General features: G+C 35.9%; 5 protein-coding genes across 6 annotated transcripts; 2 read left to right on the forward strand and 3 right to left on the reverse strand.

Moving 5' to 3' along the window:
* Positions 1-982: 982 nt before the first annotated feature.
* LOC135944930 (uncharacterized) lies at positions 983-4,490 on the reverse strand. Its single transcript, XM_065492173.1, has 6 exons — positions 4,335-4,490; positions 3,751-3,810; positions 3,589-3,691; positions 3,255-3,532; positions 3,073-3,201; positions 983-1,854 (listed from the first exon to the last, which is right to left on the reverse strand). The coding sequence occupies exons 1-5, from the start codon at positions 4,377-4,379 to the stop codon at positions 3,091-3,093; spliced, it is 597 nt and encodes a 198-aa protein (XP_065348245.1). The 5' UTR covers positions 4,380-4,490; the 3' UTR covers positions 983-1,854; positions 3,073-3,090.
* A 529-nt stretch (positions 4,491-5,019) lies between these two features.
* BI-1 (Bax Inhibitor-1) lies at positions 5,020-7,055 on the forward strand. The gene is made up of 3 exons (XM_065492172.1): positions 5,020-5,198; positions 5,315-5,553; positions 6,430-7,055. The coding sequence occupies exons 1-3, from the start codon at positions 5,149-5,151 to the stop codon at positions 6,864-6,866; spliced, it is 726 nt and encodes a 241-aa protein (XP_065348244.1). The 5' UTR covers positions 5,020-5,148; the 3' UTR covers positions 6,867-7,055.
* A 1,653-nt stretch (positions 7,056-8,708) lies between these two features.
* CROT (Carnitine O-octanoyltransferase) lies at positions 8,709-12,952 on the reverse strand. The gene is made up of 11 exons (XM_065492169.1): positions 12,697-12,952; positions 12,406-12,627; positions 12,114-12,353; positions 11,934-12,059; positions 11,454-11,828; positions 10,579-10,794; positions 10,103-10,297; positions 9,914-10,044; positions 9,587-9,710; positions 9,362-9,534; positions 8,709-9,038 (listed from the first exon to the last, which is right to left on the reverse strand). Exons 2-11 carry the CDS (start codon positions 12,412-12,414, stop codon positions 8,792-8,794), a joined length of 1,836 nt encoding a protein of 611 aa, XP_065348241.1. The 5' UTR covers positions 12,415-12,627; positions 12,697-12,952; the 3' UTR covers positions 8,709-8,791.
* A 331-nt stretch (positions 12,953-13,283) lies between these two features.
* LOC135944928 (phospholysine phosphohistidine inorganic pyrophosphate phosphatase-like) lies at positions 13,284-15,941 on the forward strand. Of its 2 annotated transcripts, none has more exons than XM_065492170.1 (6): positions 13,284-13,449; positions 14,568-14,674; positions 14,730-14,919; positions 14,980-15,131; positions 15,196-15,352; positions 15,528-15,941. In XM_065492170.1, exons 2-6 carry the CDS (start codon positions 14,583-14,585, stop codon positions 15,708-15,710), a joined length of 774 nt encoding a protein of 257 aa, XP_065348242.1. In that variant the 5' UTR covers positions 13,284-13,449; positions 14,568-14,582; the 3' UTR covers positions 15,711-15,941. The 2 variants fall into 2 exon arrangements, with proteins under 2 accessions (XP_065348242.1, XP_065348243.1); XM_065492171.1 differs by having other exon boundaries at positions 13,284-13,328.
* A 2,077-nt stretch (positions 15,942-18,018) lies between these two features.
* LOC135946501 (uncharacterized) lies at positions 18,019-20,687 on the reverse strand. The gene is made up of 2 exons (XM_065494729.1): positions 20,641-20,687; positions 18,019-19,254 (listed from the first exon to the last, which is right to left on the reverse strand). The coding sequence occupies exon 2, from the start codon at positions 19,223-19,225 to the stop codon at positions 18,881-18,883; it is 345 nt and encodes a 114-aa protein (XP_065350801.1). The 5' UTR covers positions 19,226-19,254; positions 20,641-20,687; the 3' UTR covers positions 18,019-18,880.
* Positions 20,688-21,713: the final 1,026 nt, after the last annotated feature.

The following is a 21,713-nucleotide window of genomic DNA, read 5'->3' on the forward strand; positions in this document are numbered from 1 at the left end:
AAGCGCTTCCCTAAATTTGCTAAAATGTGTGCTACATATATATTTCTTTATATGAATTTTCTTGTTGAAAATGTTAAATATCTATTACATTAAAATTTCTTAGTATTAGTAGTATGAAACTATTAACTTTGCAATTTAAGTAATTTGTGATATTCTAGATATTTTGGATTGTTTGTAAAATAAATTGCACCGCTCAAGGAAAAATTGTTGCGAGTTTTTATTTTCACGCAGCCGAATTATCTCGCCCCCAAAATCCTTTTACTTTAATTTTGATAGGAATAAATTATTTTTTATGATTAAATTTTCTGATCAATGACATCAAAACTAAGGTTGGGAATTTAATACGGTTGAACACCGCAATAATTGACACAAATCACGCAATTCATATACCAGCAGACTAGGTAGGATAGCACAGTCATCAATAATATAATATTTTGAATATTTTTAGAGGTACGTAAAGACGTTCAAGCGTAGTCTAGAAATTTGTTAATTTGGAAAACCCTCTACCAAGCACTAACTTAAATATAAAATAATTAACTGATTGTGAGATAAAATGATTGAAATTTTGTGTCCTCACGAAATTTGCATGTTGGACATTTTCTTAAATCTATGACAGCTAATTTTTAACCATTTCAGTTATCCACTTAAAATAAGAGAAAACTACTACTAAACTTGATATTTTTTTATTTTTTAATGAAATAATTTTTTAACCTCTCTTCACAGAATTTTGGACTAAACCCTATCGGTTTCCTGAGGTTAATCCATTAAACACACAAATTTTCTATTTAAAATGAGTATTTTCAGTAAATTTAAATGATCAGCTACCAAATTCAGAGCGTTTAGTCTTTTTAATTATCAGAGTTTCTTGGTTGCAAGAAACCTAGCGGAAAAAATTAAACATATTATGGAATTGAGCATATAATATTGTTTTAAATTATTTCATTAGTGTTAGTAAGTGCTGTAGAAATTAAAATGCGATATCTTAGATGAACCAAGGGACTGATTTTATTTGGGAGAACAAGGAAACACGATGAAGGCTTGAGAGGGTGGGATGAACAAACAAGATACACTCACTCATCCCTCAAGCAAACGACAAAATCCTTATTTTCAAGATGGTACGAACAATTTATTTGCTCCCCGCAAATAGCAAAAATAAAGGTCAACCATTCACACTTCCACATCGCTTCTAGTAAGTAGATTTATATTTTATCATTTCTATGTGGTTATTTAATTGTAATATAATCTTTCTCTTTACAAATAAAAAGCAGCGCATAAATTTTTATGACACAAATAAATTACAAAATCTGTCTGACGAACAGTAGACTCATTACGTTCGTCAGGTCGCAAATTAAAACCACATTCAATTTGAAGAACGAACCATCCGGATATTTTGATTTAGGCATTCCGCATTCTACAGGATATAGTTACTGGCAAACTAATAGATTTGTGCTTTAAATAAGGAACAAGGGCCCACTCATCGCCGCAATTAGAAGCTTCGGCCCTGCGTACCAACTAGAGACAGCACGGATGAATTAAAAAATATTTGTTTTTCCCCTCAGTTATTGAACGAACATACACACGACTACAGTGGTAAAAAATGTTGCAGAATGCTGCTGTGTTAAAAATTTAAATTTTGTACAGTGTTGATGTAATGTCTAGTCGACTTCCTCTGGCTGACGAGGAACACTCCGAAGTTAGATTAAAAGAAACAGGCGTAAAACCAAACAAGAGCTTTGGAATGATAACCGCATTCAGTCAGCCCAGAACCAATTTTCTTTCGACTTCTTGCAGGAGCTGTTTTGGAAAACGCCAAGAATGTTTGTTTGGCACAATACAGATGGAGCTGCTGAGAATCTGAAATTTTATTGCAAAGTTGTCATTACTCTTGGCCTCGGCACGTCGGCAATTAATGAACAAAAATTCTGGCAGCCTCAGTTTCTATTTCCAAACATGTATTTTATTGATTGCATAGTAATCAACTTTACAACTTAATTAATTCACCAACCAGCAGGCTCTTGACACAGTATTAGGATGTAATTAACCAGGATTTGTGAAGAGAGAGAAATGGATCACTCGCGCAAGGAAATTAAAATAAAACCACAAACACTCAAATAACGAATGGTTTTGCACTTCATGCAAAAGTTGCAAATTTGCTTCCAAGTTTCCGCACAACCGTTTTTGTAAGATTACATCATGCATGGAGGCCCGTACCTTTAGATTACAATTACTTGTACATAGTCAAGATGTAGCTGTATGTATCGATTAAGAAACCATAGTTTTTGAACTTATGGTGACCTCGTTATTGTATATTTATATATTTATTTTCTTTCAACCAAAAAAACAACCTGTGTGCTAATTATTATTACTCAATTCTTAAATGGGTCGCTATAGATTTACTTATTTATTTTTTCACTGGTAATGAGGAAATCAAGGATACCATGCAGATTTTAGACTACCTAATCTAAGATAGAACCATGTGCTGTGAAATGCTTTGTCATCAGGAATCATACTTTTAGAATTAGGAGTGTAATTCCTTGATAGTTTTGATGGATTATGGTCATTTCCTATAATTTTAGCCTCCTTCTGGAACTGTTTCAGGACCTTAACCGATATAATACCTTTTTGGGCAGTCCTTAAAATGATTTAAATCAACAAAAAATAACATAAGCAGAGCCTCCTGCCATAGGGGCACAGTCCAACAAAGACGTTGTCTTAATCTGACCAGAAAATCTATCGGTTAAGGTCTAGAAACATATCAAAGTGACTAATATTTCAAGAAAATACCAAACACTAACCAAAATGTTGTTTTTAAAGGTTAATTATAGTTTTTTTCATATCGGATTTTCTATTTTTAAAAACATTACTTGTCCAGGAAATACACTCCATTTTGGGTAATTAGAAAATTAAAATCAGCCCGCGTGGGAAACACAACAAAGGACTGCGCTTTTCAAATGTAAAATTTAAAGCAAGTTTCTTCATTCAAGTAGGTCTTTAATTCTGATTTTATGGCTAGAAAAGTTGCACTTGTTTTTCTTTAAAAATTATCCACTAATAAAAAACTTAGTTCATTACGTGGTTTGCCTTTAGGCTTTAGTCAGCCTTAGCTGGTTCATTTGTGGCAGTCTGTTCAGGTTTCTCTTCTTTCTTTTCCTCAACCGCAGACTCCGGTGCAGCTGGTGCCTCAGCAGCCGCAGCTTCAGCCTGTTAGCAAATTTGTTTAGTTGTTTTCTCGGCTGACAATGCTAGGAACGCACTTCTTTGACTGGTTCAGCCTCCTTGGCCTCAGGTTCCTCTACTTTGGGCTTCTCCTCAGTAGGTTTTTCCTCTTTCTTTTCGGGCTGAGGCTCGGTCTTTGACTCCTCTTTGTCTTGCTTCTCCTCAGGCTCAGGTTTACTCTCCGTTTCTTCGTGTTCTTTGCCATTTGCGTCCTCTTTCTTGGTGTCCTCCTCGCTTTCGTCTTTGCCGTTCTCAGCAGGGCTCTTCTCAGCAGCTGGAGATGCGTTTTTCGGCGGTCTGCCGCGTCGACTGCCACCTGAAATCGACACAATTATATTAGCATTGATTTTCATTAAATGTTTAATTCAATACCCTTGCTGGACGCTGGTGTGGCTGCCTTCTTTGGAGGAGGAGGAGCTGGAGTGGAACCACCACGAGCGGACGACCTTGTTACGCGCCTCTCCACTGAAGGTGTCTGCAATTTAAAGAGACGTTGTTGTCGATGAAGACTTGTTTTTTGCTGGAAACACTCACTTCGATTTCCTTTGCGGCCCTCTTCCTTCCTTGGGACGCCTCCTTTGCCGGAGTGTTGTTCTGCAAATTCAAAACACGTTTAGTTTCAAGGTGGTCGGCAGATAGCGCCACCGTAGACCGAAAAGCCGGTTTGATTAAAATTAAAAAAGCGTTCAAAAAACGGCTAAAACCAGACTTTCGCATCAAGCTCGGAGCAGCGAAATACCACTAACATTCTAAAGAGTGCGAATGCAGGGCGAAAGGGGCAAAAAATTGTGTTTTGTGTCGGTCGTGTTGGCGGACTTTTTGTTTTGTAAATAGAGCCATATGATACGAAGCATTTTTCTTAAACTCGAATTGAGCTAATCAGCAGCCAAATAGCGCATTCAAATCGAGATGTGAAACGAAAATAGACAAATGGATGTAAAGGCTTCGAATGCGAACACCTATTTTTTCTCGGAGACGTGTTTACAATGGAAAATGTAAATAAAGAGAAGAAAATCGATGGATGGACCCTCCCCCTTAAGTGTTGTCACTTTCATCCGCCTTTGCGCGCTAATTTAGCACGTGCGAGCTATCGTTAATGGCATCAGTCGACAGCCTACCTGTTCGGGTGCCACATCGGCGACAGAATTTTCTGATGCAGACATTTTCGGCTCGTCTTTTCGGCACTCAATCGGCAGGGCGATTTCACAAATGGTGATATATCAGCGGAGCGTCGGTCACGTGACCAGACTTTTGGCGCACTCTCGTGGAGCAGCACTCACCTTGCCCCCCTCCCGGCCAGTATATGCCACTTATGCCAGCCCCTGCTCACCATTGTGGATTGGACGTAGGCTAACTTAGAAGTTCTAGGGCAGCTCGTTGGTGGCAGGTTGAGCACTTTTTCCAGCCAATTAAATGCCACCAACTTCTAAACTCTTCTTTTTTCTCTCCTAAGTAAGCAGAGTAAGGAGAGTATCATCATCTGCTCTCCTTAAAGCAGAGCAAGCTTTTCGGTTGGCAGCCTCTGATTGGCAGAAAAAGTGCTGGGCGCGCCTCTGATGAGTAAGTTAAAACTTTTTGTCCTCTGATAAGAGAAAGTAGAGCCTAGTTCATGCATCACATGATAGATAGAGAGTGAGATATAATTCAACAAGGCTTGCAAACCGCGCCATGTTTGAGGCGGTATGTTTCAAAATATGTTTGGATTGTTACAAGTTCAAAATTGTTGATCGCTTTAGGGTGTCCTTATTCCGTTTTAAGTCTAACAGCTCATGCGTTCGGCTCTAGTCGTTTCTCGTTTATTCATAGCAAAACAGCAGAACCCCGAACGGATCATCAGAAAGTGTTTTCCCTTAGCAAATTGAGTCTACGAGTGTTGTACCAGACGACGGACAGTGCCTTTAGTATCTCTCAGTTCTCGTTTGAACCAGCAAGATGGACACCCAGTTCGCACGGAAGTTTGTCAACACATTTCAATCGAAACTGTAAGATTTCGTTTCCTGTATTAATATTCGCACTACTTGACAAAGCATGACGTAGCTCGACCTTTACGATTGCACGTCATACGCAAACATTATCTAATCAAGACTTGTTTTGGCAGAGAACCACCAGTCAGGGACCACCTGAAGAATGTTTACGCCTGCCTGACTGTGTCAACCATGCTAAGCGGCGGAGCTGCTTGGTTCGGCCTCAATTACCCGAATATGAGCATCGTCCAACCTGGCTTTCTGACACAGCTCGGCGCTGTTGGTCTGCTCATTGGACTCATGGCCACCAGGAACAGCAAGCAGAACCAGCCGATGAGGATGGGCATGCTCGCCGCCCTCGCCTACTGCATTGGTACATAATTTCATGTCAATCCACTGACGTGTTCTTATTTTGTCAGGCGGATAGCTTACATAAATATTACTGTCCTGGAAATTTCTGGAGTTAATTGCAGAGGTTATGATTAGAAACAAAAAGATTCCCATTCTCTCACTATTGGAAAATCTCGAAGATGTTTTCATTTCACTCTGTAATTCTTAAATTTGATGCATAATAGAAAAATTACAGTTTGCGCCAGGTTACACATCTTGCCGGTTCTTTTGAGAATGTCATTATATGATAAAAGTAAAGGGTGATGAAAACTATAAATATATTATGTCGCGGTGATATGTTAAATTTTTTGATGAATATATACTTTAAACTTTGAAATTACCTCCAAAAGTTAGATAATCTATTTATGTAGAGCATTTAATTAGTTGAATTGTCACTTCCTAACACTGTTATTAATATGATCCCACTTTTAAGTGACGTTTTCATATCAATATGTTGATTCTAAATATTTGTATTTAAACAATACACATTCATTGTGCAATATTTATTTTACAAACAAAATTTATCGCCACTTGAATTACAACTTTTTGTAGTTATTCGGGAAAATTTTGATTTGAGACAGAATTATTATTATTCCTTGTCTAATAGTTTAAAAAAGTGGATTTTTCTTCCTCTGGAAAAACGACATGGTTAAAAACCTCTACTAATGCCATGCGTGGATAGAAATTCGGATGAAAGGTCCAGAATAGCATTTAAATTACAAATTTTATACCCATAGCAGTAAATATTTGCAGGTGGGAAAAAATCAACCGGGTGGTAATAAAATGCAATCCTCTTTGTGTTAGATATAAAATAAAGTCCAATGTAATCCAACCAAGCCTGATTGAAAAATAATTCCAGGAACGAATCTGGTACCCCTGCTGGATTCTGTGCTGAAGGTCGACCCTAGCATCGTGGTGACGGCCCTGTTGAGCACCTCAGTGGTCTTCGTGTCCTTCTCGATGTGCGCCCTGCTGGCGGAACGAGGCAAATGGCTGTTCTTGGGTGCGCCCCTGCTTAGCCTGATGAACGTGATGCTGCTGCTGCTGACCCTGTCCATCTTCACTGGCACGTATGCGTTCATGTTCAACGCCAACGTCTACCTCGGCCTGTTGGCCATGTGCGGCTTTGTGCTCTTCGACACTCAGCTGATCGTGGAGAAGCGGCTGATGGGTGACGACGATTACATCGGCCACTCGGTCGACCTGTTCATCGACCTTGTCGGCATCTTCCGCCGCCTCCTCATCATCCTGACCAAGAAGGAGCAGGACAGCAGGAACAAGAACAAGCGCGAATAACCTCCTTTTCGCTAAAATAAATGAATGTAAATGTGTTGATACCCAGCATCCTTCGAAAACGAAAGGAGTCCTCTGGTTTTTGTACTGATATGTATTGATGGAAAAGTAATAATCACGAATTATTTAAAAATGTTCAAAACATCATGTGTATCGTATCGGAATAAAAATATATTTAATTGTCTATAAAAAGGATTATTTCTTAAAACACCATCATTTTCAGTTAAAACATATTTTTTTTAATTTCAATTAAGATTTGGTAGTAGTAAAGGTCTAGAGAAGGAATAATTTTTTCGTTTTTATTATTCATCAGTGGTAACGTAACAATAATAAGGCTGCTTGGATAATATTGATTTCTCAAGCTTATAATAATGATGCAACAGACTGAAGTTGGAATATTGATGTTAACACTTATTTTGCTATCGATTTTGTGAGGCAATTCTATTTTTAAAGTTGTTATTAAATAAATAGAGCTGCTCAAAATCGCTCAGATGGACGGTTGTTAAATGCGCCACAAAGAATTACAAAGGATGACTATAATATTCTGGGACAACATCAAGATATAATTAATAAAATTATTAAGCAACAACTCTTAATAATTTCAAAAAGTGAGCCAAATGCAAAATGATCATAAGGGAAATTAAAACTTCACTCATCATAAAACAGCAATGCATGCCTGCAGCAGTTATTCACAAAATTATTTTACTCTACATAGTATTTATTTGGATTAAAACAAATATCAATCAAACAAAAAATAATTTACCAAAATATTAATATACCGGAGATCTAACCAGATCTCTGGTGAAAAATATCAAGTATATATATGTTAAATCGTTCTTGTTAATTATTGCGCTCTTTGTTTCAATCCAAAATGTATATATATGCATTAACGTTCTTTAAAAAAATGGTTGCAGGCTGGAATTATTTCACTTTCATTGCTGCTTATGTTGAGGTAATTTTTATGTGTGTTTCCTTAACATCACATCTTCTATTCTATTTCTGGAATTATACTTGCAACTCTTGCAAGAGGGAAACCATAGAGAGATCGATGCAACGTTTCAGTTTCTTTGAAATCATCAAAATCGTATAAACACTATCATGAATGTGATCATGTGCACCCTAGTGGATCTTTTTTTTAGGAATTCGCGGTATTTTTAATATCTACCAATACCTTATTTCAAAATCTTTTTGAAAATTTTTTCGCTCAGCAATTAATTTAAATTTTAAATTTGTACCTGAAAAAGTGTTTGATTAGACATTTTTGACATATTGAGAAAGTTTAGTTTACCAGGACCTTTTAGTTTATTTTTATGGTCGAAGTAAACTGGAAAAACCAAATATTTCCAAAGTTGATCAAATTTTGTATTTCCTGATACATTGATGACCAACATGAAAATCTGTAAATTAAATTTAATAGAATATATTTCAATAATTTTTTCCTATGACCAAAATGAAGCTAACCTATGATAGGGCTAATATATTTTTTTAAACATAACCCTAATATTAATATAGAATTTGAGCAAGATTTCCCCAGCAAAATCCAAAAATTCTGGCACTTTTACGGAACATTTGGTCAAATAAAGACTGTAAATTATCATTTCATATAACTGGTGGAGCACTGGCTTAAAAAATCAATTTAGAGTTAACTTTCACGTTAAAATCCCATAAGGATTTTCAATGTTTGGAGGTGCATAGCTCGCAAAATTCCATTGAATAGAAATTTTTTCCTATAGCTTAAGACTCGCGTTGAACAGAACACTGCAAGTCAATGATATCGCCAAACGTTAAAACGTTGCCTTCCTTTTCAGCTTTATCAAAGGATTCCAAGCAAAACTCAACAAATAGAAAAGGAAACGATTTAATTAAAGAATAACAACAAAATATAACTGTGGCATTAAAAAACTAAGCAAATGATGAACTTCTAAAAATCACATTTTCGAAGCACCAGTGACGATAACTGACTGCATTTGCTGCAAAGCAGTCGTAAAGGCCGCAAAGAGCTTCTCAGAGCTGGTTTCGTTGCTTGTTTTCCAAGCACTGATGCCAATCAAAATTTGGTCAGGCATGATGTTGTAAAAGCAGCCGTAGCCGTGCAAGCACATCGGAGCCACGCAACCTCCGTTCTCTTGGTAGCCCAGTAGACTTGTCGAAAGGTAGAAATTGCCGTTGCCACCACTGAAGCACCAATTTAGATGTTTAAATACCGGGGAGAGAACATAATTTAAAAAACACAGTGTTTGATAAACAGGTGGAAAATCGACTAAAAAGTCGTGTTAAAAATCAAGTTCTATTCAATGAAAAATGACTTCATTTGCAAAAAAAATATTGGTTTTTAGGAAAAAAAATACATAAAAATCAATCAAACGGAAAAACCAAACATTTCTTGCTGTTTCTTATTCCGAAAAAAAAACAGCTGTGGAAAAGCAGACAGAAAATTGTGCGAACCCTGGCACAACATATAATGCTTGGACTTTGGACTGGTGATACAGAATGCGTACCTGAGAGCCCAAGAGGGATCTGTGAATATCTCTGGTGGTGCGATGCCGTTTTCATAGGCAAGGCACTGGAGGCCAAACAAGTGTCTATCACAGCCAAAGCCATCACGAGACTCCTTCATCATGGCATTGTGTTTCAAGGCCGCTTTTGCCAACAGTTCTCTGCACTTCTTAACCTATAACAGTTTTCTATGTCGATTTAGCTTGGTAATGCAAAAATGTGCTCACGTCTGCATTCGCATTGGTCATTTCTTTCATCCAAGCTGCTGCTTCTAGGCTGCACGATCGCACTGTTTCAGTTCTTCCTTCCCGGTACTGTCTTGTAGTTGCAGTTTCATACATAGGAGCAAATCTAAAAATTTAAAGCTCAGCCCTGTTAATACTAGAGTTAAACTAAATAAAATTTAGTAAATGTAGTCTTTCTAAATTGCCGTAAATGTCCGTGATCAATTCTCAACCCTGATATTAACTTATTTATTCATCAGTAAAAAGATTTTGATAAATGCATTTATTTTAACTGTCTGGGATTTTTGTAATTGCTATAAATATTTTTACCTGCCATGAAGTCTGTAAAAGGCAAGCTGCAGCGCTAACTGTACCCACGCATCTGGGTGGAGTTTTTGGCTCTGAACGAATCTCTTTCCGTAGCCGGTGAAAGCCTTTCTTGTGGCTGTGACAGGTTTGGTCTGAAAAATTATGCTAGAGATTCAAAACAAAACAAAAAAGAGAATGTGGTTTTCATACAACAGCCTCAGCCTCCTTGAGCAAGCGAGCGATTTCGCCCTTGATAATGGAATCAACGTCAAAGACCAATTCCTGAGGCGGTCTCAGACTCTCCAGTACCCTGCGCTCTCCACTCCATTTGCCGTTCATTTCCCCAATTCCGTGCTGCACGTAGATGAACGCGGAAATGCTCACCATACCATCATAAGCTGCATGCTGATGCAAGAAAAAATATTAAAGTTATATAGTGTTCAGATATATAGGCTATGGAACTTAAACTGGAATTTATTTGTTTTGTATAAACCAAATCCTTTTGGTGTTAGATTAAACTATCACTTTACCAGAAGAAGTTTAAGAGGTTTTGATCACCAAAGAGCTCTTTAATAGTGAATATTGGCTATTAATTAAGTCCTTTGAAGTAAATAAGAGACTAATTTCTTAATTAAAAATTAAATAAAAAAATATAATTCAAATATAAGGTCTAATTTAAATCTCACATCGCACAGTGAGGAAACAGAGCCGTTCGGAAAGGTAGTGATGGCGATGCTTTTGTCCACCCAGTGGTTGGCCAGGTTTCCACCCAGCGAGTATCGAAGACATCCTTCCTCGTCAGGAGCACCTTCAGTCTCCAACACAAAAACCGTGATGGCAGACTCGATCAGCTCTATTATCTTCCGATTGTTCACGCTTATCTGCACAAGCCAATTTTTATTCTGGAAAAAGACCATCAATATTTAAATTGAAGGTAGAATATCACAACGAGATTCTTATTCATTAGCACAAATTTAATATAATTTGCATGATAACTTGGAAGGAAATAATTGATCAATAAAAACATGACATGATTTTAAATTGAAAACATGGCTCTAATATGCGTGCAAATTAATTCAGGAATATTCAGCTCATAGGGAAAATAAAAAACACAGTTCCGTACTGTACAGCGGCTGATTCGACCCCGCAGGCCTCATCAGCAGAACCGCACCTTCAAAACAAAATTCATAACTACAGTGTTTGCTGTAGGGAATTCTGAAAAAAGTAGTGTCAAAAAAGTTTGGCATTTCTCATCGCTGAGTTAAATCAAAAAGAGGATACAAGAAATGAAATTTTGTCCACCCCGCCACACACCTTCCCTGTGATTTAACCTTCCCCTTCCCATCCTTCCCACATCCACAAGCTCATTCATTTTATTTTTAACGACAAGCTTATTTCAGCGTGTAAATTACTTTCTTTTTCAGTCTTAACAAATTTTAATTTCTTGCCGGTTTCCCTAAATTGCCCTGCGGATAAAATCATAAATTAACACATATAAAAAAATAAACGCATAATATTCTCAATTCTCATGGATACCTGCAGAAAGAAATTAAAATTTTACCTTCGCCCACTGAGTTCTGTTGTCAGCGGTGAGGACAGCAACGCCGTCACCATCGCTGGTGCTCGCTTCAAGGACGCGCTCAAACTGCACCTCCAGCTCAGGTGCCGTGAGCAGACCTGAGTGACCGCTTAGGGCGTCAATCACGAAGAAGCGGCCCCTGCACATAATGATCATGTGCGAAGGGCACGACTCATCTGGCCTGAAGTGGCTGCGGATGGCGTCAACGTGGACTCCAGCTTCACGGCTTGTGTTGTACAGGTTGCGGAAGTTGAGCATCGTGAACGGTCGCCCATCCACGGCTTTGTGAGGCGCCAGCCGCTGGTCTCGCAGCAACTGCCAGTGCTCCAGCAGGAAATAGGCGTACAGAGAGGCTTGCTGAAAGATTTAATGTTAGTTTTAAGGTGCGCAGGGTTTCCTTATTAGCAGTCAAACAAGCAAGACCTTGCATGGTCCTAGCTTAAATTAATAAATCAATTTCACCTGGATCATGGTGGAATTTTTGGGCCAGGGCAAGGAATTTCGGTCCCATGAGCCACCCATACTGTAGTAAGGTATTAAAGGTTCCCTGAGCACAAGGTACGCGTACTGATCCCAATATTTGCTGACCTGATAAGACAGTTAGTTTATAATAATAAAATTTTAATTACAGCGATTTTTTACCCAATTATTCTCCGTCTTTGCTCTCTCCAAGAGTTTTTCGTGAAGGGATTTGCCAACTCCATTTTCAAACTGTTTGGCAATCGCTTCAGTTTTTTTAAAAGCAGCATCGTCAACGTGAGGTCGCACTGATTCCAGGTACTTTTTAATCGTTTTTCCTAACTCAGGCACTGGTAACTTAGGAAGTGTGTCATCTCTTCCGAAGGTTTTCTCTTTGGTTGTCAAAAATACTGAACGGTCGAACTAACAAGGACAGATGTTGAAAAATTTTCAATAAATAAATAAAAATATTTACCTTTGCCATCTTACAACGTGAGAATTTTTAAAAATGAATCTCTCCAGTCCTAATTACTGTAAGATGATAAGATATAACCAGGGTGCAAGTGTTTCTGCTCAAAAGGCTGACGGTCCACTTCAATCAGAAATCCGAAAGCATGCACGAGATTGTGAGGAATGTTTTGTTTTCTCCCGATAATGTCGTTTTATACTGATAAAAGCCGTGCCATGCTTTGATAATCTACGGAGTGATCAGAGTCCAGTTAGAAAAGCCTATATTTATTCCAGTAGAAGCATTTTCGCCTCCCACCTTTGTACACAGATTGTTCAACTTGTGAAACTTCCCTACTCATAATGATTTTGCACTTTGACGCGTGTGCCCTTCCTAGGCTTAATCTAATAAAGCACTACTAATATATACCGATGCGGTTCTCCCCTTGAACCGATGTCATTGTAGAAAAACACGCATGTATGCGTGGACGTGTATGATGACTTTCAAATTTGCTCGCATAAATGGCAGAATTCACTTGGCCACTCGGCAGAAATGAGCAATTTGCACTGTTACTGCATTGCCCTGTAACTGGGCAAAGCAACAGCAAAAAATTAAGGCTGCTGTGTAAAAGGGGCGTAGTGCAAAGGTGGTTTGTAAAGAAGATAAAGAATTAAAGCATGAACTTTGAGAGTTTTGGCCACTACACTACAAAATTCAAGATTGTAATATCTAATCTGAAAACAAAATTGCTCCAATTTTAATCTGATAGATCACATGAACTTTAAAAGTCAGAACTCATTATATTATTATAATCCTTAACTACTTCGAACAACGCTTCGAACCACCTTTAACAAGAAGTAGTACCATACTGTAAACACAAAAAAGAAGGCGTGGCTTCATTGCCAGGAAGCAGCTCTGGAATCTGGCCATTGGGAATTTAATTTCGATAGGTGTATAAAAATAACATAAGTTTCTATTCAGATTAAAATTAGTTAAACTAAGGGACAGCACGTATGCCGTATTTCTGTTGTCAGTGTCTTAATCTAGAATCAAAATACTGCAATCATCAGGGTAAAATTTCAATATTTTTTGCTATATTTTTTCCATTTTTATTATCAAATTATGTACGAGTTAGGCTTGCTGATGCTGAAGCTGTGAAATTTAGATTTTAGACGGTTGTCTTTTTCGGAGCTTCCAATACTGGAATGTGTGAGCAAGGATCGCAATTTAAAGCTATTTACGCACACTAAAATTCGTCTTAAACTCTTAAGTGGTTATCAACAAAATTTTAGTGTTCCTTTAACAACTTTAGGTTCCTTACCCACTAGTACACATGCGTATACAGAGGTTAACACATTCTCCTTGAGTTTTTCTAACGCTTAAAATTATTTTTGAATTTTTTATGCAGGAATAATATTATACCATACTATTTTCGCTATTTCAGCAAAATAATTTCAATTTTTTTTGCAAAAATTTAGATATTTCAACTATTTGATACTGCACGACACATAAAAATGTTAAAAAACAATACATATATGTATTGTGATTTAATAGTCTGATATTTTATGCTTTTTAGATTTTTTCATTAAGTTTCCATCAAACTGCTATTTAAAAATAGAAAATCTAAACCTTTCTACTTATAACAGAATAAAAAAAATAACTAACGTGGTCAATATAGAAATCATTGATTATTATATTTTTGTAAAAAATGCTTTTTAACAAAATAAACATTTTTGATGACAATTAAAATTAATGCGGTTATTTGGGAAGTGCTTGTGATCTCTACTGTTCCACTGGTTATTCGGTGTAGGAAAAATATCAAATAAATATAATATTTAAATGTATATTATTGCAATTATTGCCAAAAAGATAAATTTTCCAGTGGTTAACTGCCAAAGAAATTTCTAAAATTCTTCCTTCAAACCAGCATGATATTACTACAAAAATTTAAGTTTCATAAAATACTTCAAAAATGATAGTTTAGAAATGCCGTATTAAAAGCGCAAAGGTAAAATTATTGCGAATAGTTCTAAACAAACCCATCTAAACCCACTTGTAAACCGTATTATTATTTGTACAGTACACAATGAATATTATAATTATTTATGTTTTTTTCTAAAAAAAATTATATAAAATAGAACTCTGTTAAAAAATGTTCACAAAATCATAGTTCATAATATTTCTTTCAGTTGAGACATTTTAAAATGTCAAAAATCAACGGAGTTCTGCTTGATATCACTGGCGTGTTAAAAGAAGGGGACTCACCAATAAAGAATTCGGTTGAAGCTGTAGCAAGGTGAGAATATTTTATTACATTTTCACTGATGTTTAAGTCTAGATTTTAATTTTAGGTTGCGGGAGAAGGGCATGAAAGTTAGATTTGTCACAAATGAAACGCAAGAAACTAAAAAGTCGCTTGTGTCACGTTTGTCGAAAATGGGTTTCACCCTGACAGAGGAAGAAGTCATCTCGCCTTGCCCTGCCATGGCGCATGAACTCCGGAGAACCGGACTTCGACCGCACCTGTTGGTTCACCCCACGGTATGGAAAGCATTTAAAAAAATTGTTAACAAAACTTATTTTTAATTATACTGGTTGTAGGTTCTGGAGGAGTTCGATGGTGTGAGCACGGAAAATCCAAACTGCGTCGTAATAGGAGACTGCGCTGAACACTTCAGCTATGAAAACATGAACAAAGCCTTCCGTGTCTTGATCAACATGTCTGAACCTCTACTGTACTCGCTTGGCAAGGGGTTAGAAGATGCAGTTTTTGGAAATTGAAGAAGATGGATGCTTATATTTAATATTTTGTTGCAGGAAATATTTCCGGGAGGACGGGGAATTGGTCTTAGACGTTGGATCGTACGCCGCTTGCCTTGAGTACGCCACCGGTGCAAAGTCAAAAATTGTTGGGAAACCCGAGCCAACATTTTTCCAGACAGCGCTGGACATGATGCAAATCAAAGCCGAAGAGGTAAATAATAGTACAAAATTTAGGCCTATTTATTGTAGACATTTTTATTTAAAAAAGTAATTGACTTTTAATTTCATGTTTATTTCCTCATAAAATGGAGCTCAGAGAAAATAATTGTTCCCTAAATTAGAATAAATAAAAAATATGATTAATGTACATATTAATTGCTATCCAGGCTGTGATGGTTGGTGATGATCTGGTTTCTGACGTTGGTGGCGCACAAGGTTGTGGCATCAAGGGAATTTTGGTGAGGACAGGAAAGTTCAGACCTGCTGACGAACGTCATCCAGAGGTAAAACCTTTCTTTATTGCGGATGATCTGCACCATGCTGTGAATCATATTATATCGCTGCTGTGAACTACCAATATCAATATTTTTGAAAGTAATTATGTCTATATATATATATTAAAGAGACATTTCAGTTTTTCTGTTGAGGGAAAACAATTAATGCTGCTCATTTTGAGCTGATTTTTTGTTAACTTACATCTTAAGCCATATGGTTCAAAGTTCAAACACAAATATTAAAAATTATTGTGAAACATTTCTTAATGTGATAAATTGTTAAATAAAATTTATGCATTCAGAGAATCCAAATTTCATTATTATTTTATAGTCCTGTTTAGTAGTATTGATGCTTCACCTATTTCCCTCCTATAAATTTCATCCCACAACCAAAGAAACTCATTTTGTATAAATTGAAATTTTGACGAGACCTGAGGGGGCGAAACAGCGGCTGGTCATGTTCACCGTAAGCATTTATGTGTGAATTTTTCTTTACGATATATCACTCACCCCTTCCATCTTTTGAATCAATAGATCATAGGAATCATCAAGTTCTTTTTGTATGAAAAATGAGCAGATTTTCAAAGATTTTTCCTATCTTATAAAACATTATAAATCATAGTGGATCATTACTGAATAATTCTGAAACATGATTATACAAACCTTTTCCTTAAACATACTCTGAAAAGTTTGAAAATGAGGATATAGCTAAAACTTTCTCAGGTTGCCGTTTAAATTTCTGAGTATAAATTTCAGTTTAAAATTTTGCATGCTATTAATCAAGCAGTGCGCACTGATTTCCTATTGCAAAAATCATAATTTATTATTGTTGTTTATTCTCACAATTCCACCAAATAGGAAATTTAGGTCATAATTCGCATACCATTGGGTAAATCGCGATGAGAGGAATCGAAATCATTCATGTATAGGAATAGCAACCTTCAAAAGGATTTTAGGTTTGCAAGAAAATGGCTAAAACAGCATAAAACCATCCAATTTAGTAAAAACCGTCCATAAATGTCTAAACGAGTCTAAACTCTGATATAATAAAAATTAATTGAGCATTTTTATTCGAAACTCAGCTTATTAACAGTTTGTAATCAAGACATGAAATGATTCTGTTATTCTAAAGTTACCTAAAGGCTACTTTTAAATGTGTGCTTAAACAATGGGAAGATGCAAGAATGTGTTATGTTACCCGCACCAATGCTCTGCTCAACGGCACAGCTTCCCTCTACCTGTGCAAGGCGGACATGCTTGAGATTTGTTTTGATTTTCATATAATAACGAGGTATAACCTTTTCATACCTTCAAGAAAATCACGTTCAGAGTTAGTAAAACGTGATATTTTCCACTCTTGACAGTGACAGTGCGAATAATTTGTCGGGATTTCGGTCAAATTTGATCATGGTGTTCCTGATTGTGAGGAGTTCGGAAGGCTCTCAGGGATCAGCTTTGGGGATTAACTCCACCGTACCAAAACGTCTGTCTAAACCATAATGAAAACAGTTTTTATCCAAACAGAAACAAAAACCAAGTGTTAATTTTTTGTTTCAATTTTTTCCTCAGTCCCTTATTAATTTATTTCATCCAATTTATCACTTTGTTCTGATGGAATGATCAAATTAAATGCCTGAATTAACGAATCATATATCAGCTTGATCAATTATAATTAAGTACTATATGGATTCTTTGCAATCAGAATAAAAAGCGTACAATATAAAATATTAAAAAAAACAATATTTACTTATGATCTGATAGTAGATACTTAAAAACTACTTGCTATACAAATCTGTTCGAATTTAATAGGTTTTCCTCAACGAACGAAACAACATTATTTGGTACATGTATAAATAATATAATATTATTTCATAACACAAACAAAGAAATACATACAAATGCTTAATAAATCTTTAAATTTAAGAAAAAACTAAATGGCTCAATTCTGCGTGGAAAATTAACCCTCGACGGTTAGGTAATAGTGAAAATTCTTTGAGGAAAAATTAAATAACGCGTTCTAGTACTGTGCAGTATCTGATTCGGCCTCGCAGGCCTCATCAGCAGTGCTTTGCATCCAAACAAAATCAAACTTCAGTTAACTGCATATAATTCTTAATTAGCAATCGTCGAAAACACCCGGCTTTTACACAATTCTGAGCAAAGTCGAAAAGAATATACAAAGTGACGAAATCTTGCCATCACCACCACTCGCCCTTCTTGTGATTTAACCTTCCCTAACAAAAATTCAACAGATCAAAAATACCATCCATTGTAATGAACAGCTAATTCCAAAGAAAGAGAAATTATGCTTTTTCTAACATGATAATTTATTTAGGAAAAATTACTTATTAATGTAGAATTTTCAACTATCCTCTGTCAACTATCTTGGCGTGACATTCCAAACGTCTGGAACTTGCTTTTCAAATCATCTGGATAAGAGAGTTAAAGCGTCAATTTTTGCAACATCTAAAATTAAAAACCTTTCAAAATCGTCTATTTCCACTGCAAAAAAGCTATTTAACTTGGCAATTTCTCCTGTAGCTTCGTATGGTATAGAAGCAATTTGGTCTCATTTATCTCTGAATGATCTTAACAAGTTGGAATGTGCTAAATCTAGATTCTTTAAAAAAGCCCTCAGCGTAGACAAGAGAATGAAATCCAGATTTGTCTATGAATTGGTTCAGACTGATTATTTTGTTAATATATGACCTTAAATCTAAATACTCTCTTCCCTCTACAATTGCCTATGAGAAGTTTTTGAATAATATGAATGTTAAACGACAATCTATTGACCCAAAATTTTTTGAAACCCCTGCTATGTGTAATTTGGATTGGACTAATACAAATTGTAAAGACAGGGCTATGTTAACTTGATATTCTTTTCATGGCTATCATTTCCTCGTCTGTTCACATAAATGTTTTCATCTCGAAGTCACCGCTAATTGTAAATGTATTTATTGTGATTCTTTGCTTTCTAGTATGTACCATTTACTAGACTGTGTCAAAAAACCTTTAACTTTATCACAAGCATTCCGTTATAATAAATAAAATTGTAATTGACTTTAGTTGTACACCGATGGTGTCCAATAAAATGAATAATAATTAATGTAGAATTTTCACCTTTGGCTAACCATCCAGAATTAATTTTCCAATCAGAAGAGCCAATCGGTTTCTTTAGAATTTAATATTATTCCTATTTGCTTGTTGATGTTAATCAAAAAGTATAACAGTATGTTTTTTCCACTTTAATCATTCAAAGGAATTACGCTGAGGAATGCGTGGATGCCTTTAATAGCGACCATAATGAGCGTATCCTTAGTATCAGAGTTTGTATATTCCTTAGCCCACGCTCGCATTGCCTTTGTGATCATAGGGCAGTAAGGGATTTCGTCGCACACCGGCTGGCGGGCGATGCTGTCGTTGAAGGAGTAAATCAGCAGCAGCGTACCGTCGACAAGATGTATCAGGGCGTCCTCGAATTCGGCTTCCCCAAGCAACGTGTAGATGAAATTCAACAGCATCGCGGTGAAAGTCTCCTTTAGTTTTTTATCCTCTACGTTGGTGACATATTCATATTCGTTTATATTCATCACCACGTCCCTGTCTGCTGCCTCCGCAACTGAAATAAAAGATGATTTTGATTTAATATAGTTTTAAGGAAATCATATTTTCAATAAGTAATTAACTTATAAAGTGCTAAAAGTGAGCGTCGTTTATTTTTTAACTTTTTATGGTGATCAAGTGTTTTCAGTTTATCTATTAACGAGTTGAATAAATATAATCCATCTCCAAAAATACATTTCTAACCAATTTTACTTTGTGTGGTTGGTAACAAATTACTACCAGTCCAAGTTCTAAAACTAATATTCGTAAAAAGTAAAAAAAAAATAGAAGACTTTACGTGCTAACTAGACGTGTTTTGACAGTGTTTTTAGACATCGTTTATGATACGTCACTTTTAAAATTTAAGTATTTGAATTGCAAAGGAAAATTCCTACAGTTTTGTTCATATTTCAAGTTATTATTTATGTTTAGGGGAATAGCACGATCCTTAATAACTCCTTTTGAAACAAACATTTTGAGTTAATATATATTTTCCATAGCAATCTTTCAAATTATTAAAAAGAAAGCGTTGCATAATTTTTCCGCTCTTTTTTATATAAAAAAGGTTTTACTTGAGAAGTAATTTAGCTTTTTAATACTTTTTGCATTACCAGCAAACCAAACATGACATTTTACCGCATTGAGATGCTCTACAAAAGCAAACATCATCTTCTTTGCTGGAATTTTACCCGAATGAAAACTTTTCAAATAAAGGTAAAAATATTTTTGAACAAAAACACGTGGACCGTTCTGTCTGTTTTACAGCAGGTCTAGGAATAGCAACAAAATTTACTTTCCCACACGAACAACTGTTTTGACTGGAAAACCGATTACTAAAATAATATTTGGAATCGTAAGAAAAATTCCCCGTCCCGAAGCAAAAATGTTGTGTTGTTTGTAGACTTTGAACCAGTGCGGCGTGATTTTGACGTAATCTGATCGTTTTTGTAGACATCTGCTAAATTTTTTTGTGCCATTTCTTGCTGTAACAATATAATGTGTTTTTTTTCTGATTGCATGACATTGCCTAGAATAATATACATAAACAACGCTAACCAATTTAAAATCGTTAAGGTTATTTCTGTACGCTTTTTAACAGCTTTTGGACGGTGTTTGCAGTTTTAGACGATTTAAATCACGCAGTTTTAATAGCTTAAAACTGCGTGATTTGTGCTCATTTGGTGATCCCGCAACGAATGGAAGCTCAGAAGAAAAATCGATCGTCTTAATTTTACAACCCACCTAGTCAAAATTCGAGTTTCCTCGTGAACTTGTCGTTAATTTTAACACTAAGAAATTTGCTCAGCAGTTGTTGACTAGTTCAATGTTTTAATTTCGAAAAATGGTTTCGCATTGAGAACATATTTGAAAAGATTTTTGAAATAATACTGATAAATCTTACCTCCAGTGACAGATTCATTTGGTACCACTCGTCGGCTCCTAATTTTCTGAAGATTGATACTTTTAGGCTCTCTGATGGCAAAGGCCTGCTGAGAAAGGAGTCCAATCAAAAATATAGCAAGAATGGAACGCATGGTGAAACGTATGCGGAGTTAAGCTTAGCATTGAATAGTAAGAAAACTAGTACAAGACTGTGAATATAAATAAAAGCATAACATCGAGAAAGCTACTTTAATTTATTCAATATTATTTTGAACATGACACATTGATCAGCACTGATTTTGATATTACTTTCTGTAGGCAACAACAAAAGAAATATCAAACGAAAATCCGTTTTTCGGTTTTTCAAGGGTCATTTCTAATTATATTACTATAATTTTTACTGAATTCAAAACATGGCAAAGTTCAAAATATCTTTTATGATATTTCAATGATTAGTTAGTTAGTACACTGACAAATTGATTGTTGCCCTATTCTTGCAACAAGGAAAAATCGCGTTTGGTTGTTGAGCTTTGCGCAATTTTTACGGTACCAAGACGATAGTTAAATTATAGACGAGAGGAATCGAAACCAAGCGAAAAAAATATTTACAAACCGTTAAGTTTTTCGAGAAATTTGACTACATAAAACTCGATCATAATTAGATTATTGCACTTTGTTGAGATAATTATTAAATCTAACAATTTGATCAAGAAAATACTCGAAATTTATTTTAAATAATGTTGATGATTTGTATTTTTTATTGCAGCCTAAGCTGGTTTAATTTTCAATTAACAAACATTTTATGAATTAAACAAAAACCATATTCTGAAAAGTTAAAAGGCCTGTTAAGATTGGTGTGACGAGCTCTTTGATGGCGTTAGGGTTCGCCAGCTTTGAGGCATATTCGCCCACCAGCCAAAAGATGGCCTGACATACAGCCTTCTTTCCCAGCCGCAAAAAATCTGCTGGACATTTGCTTGGACATGCCTTTGTTCGTGTAATTTATTTATTGTCTTTTCTTTAATGTAATGTATGAATCATGAACAAATATTACATATGTTAATTGACAAAAATGTTTTCAATACCCATACA

Source organism: Cloeon dipterum, chromosome X (assembly GCF_949628265.1).
Source record: "Cloeon dipterum chromosome X, ieCloDipt1.1, whole genome shotgun sequence".
NCBI classification, from domain to species: domain Eukaryota; kingdom Metazoa; phylum Arthropoda; class Insecta; order Ephemeroptera; family Baetidae; genus Cloeon; species Cloeon dipterum.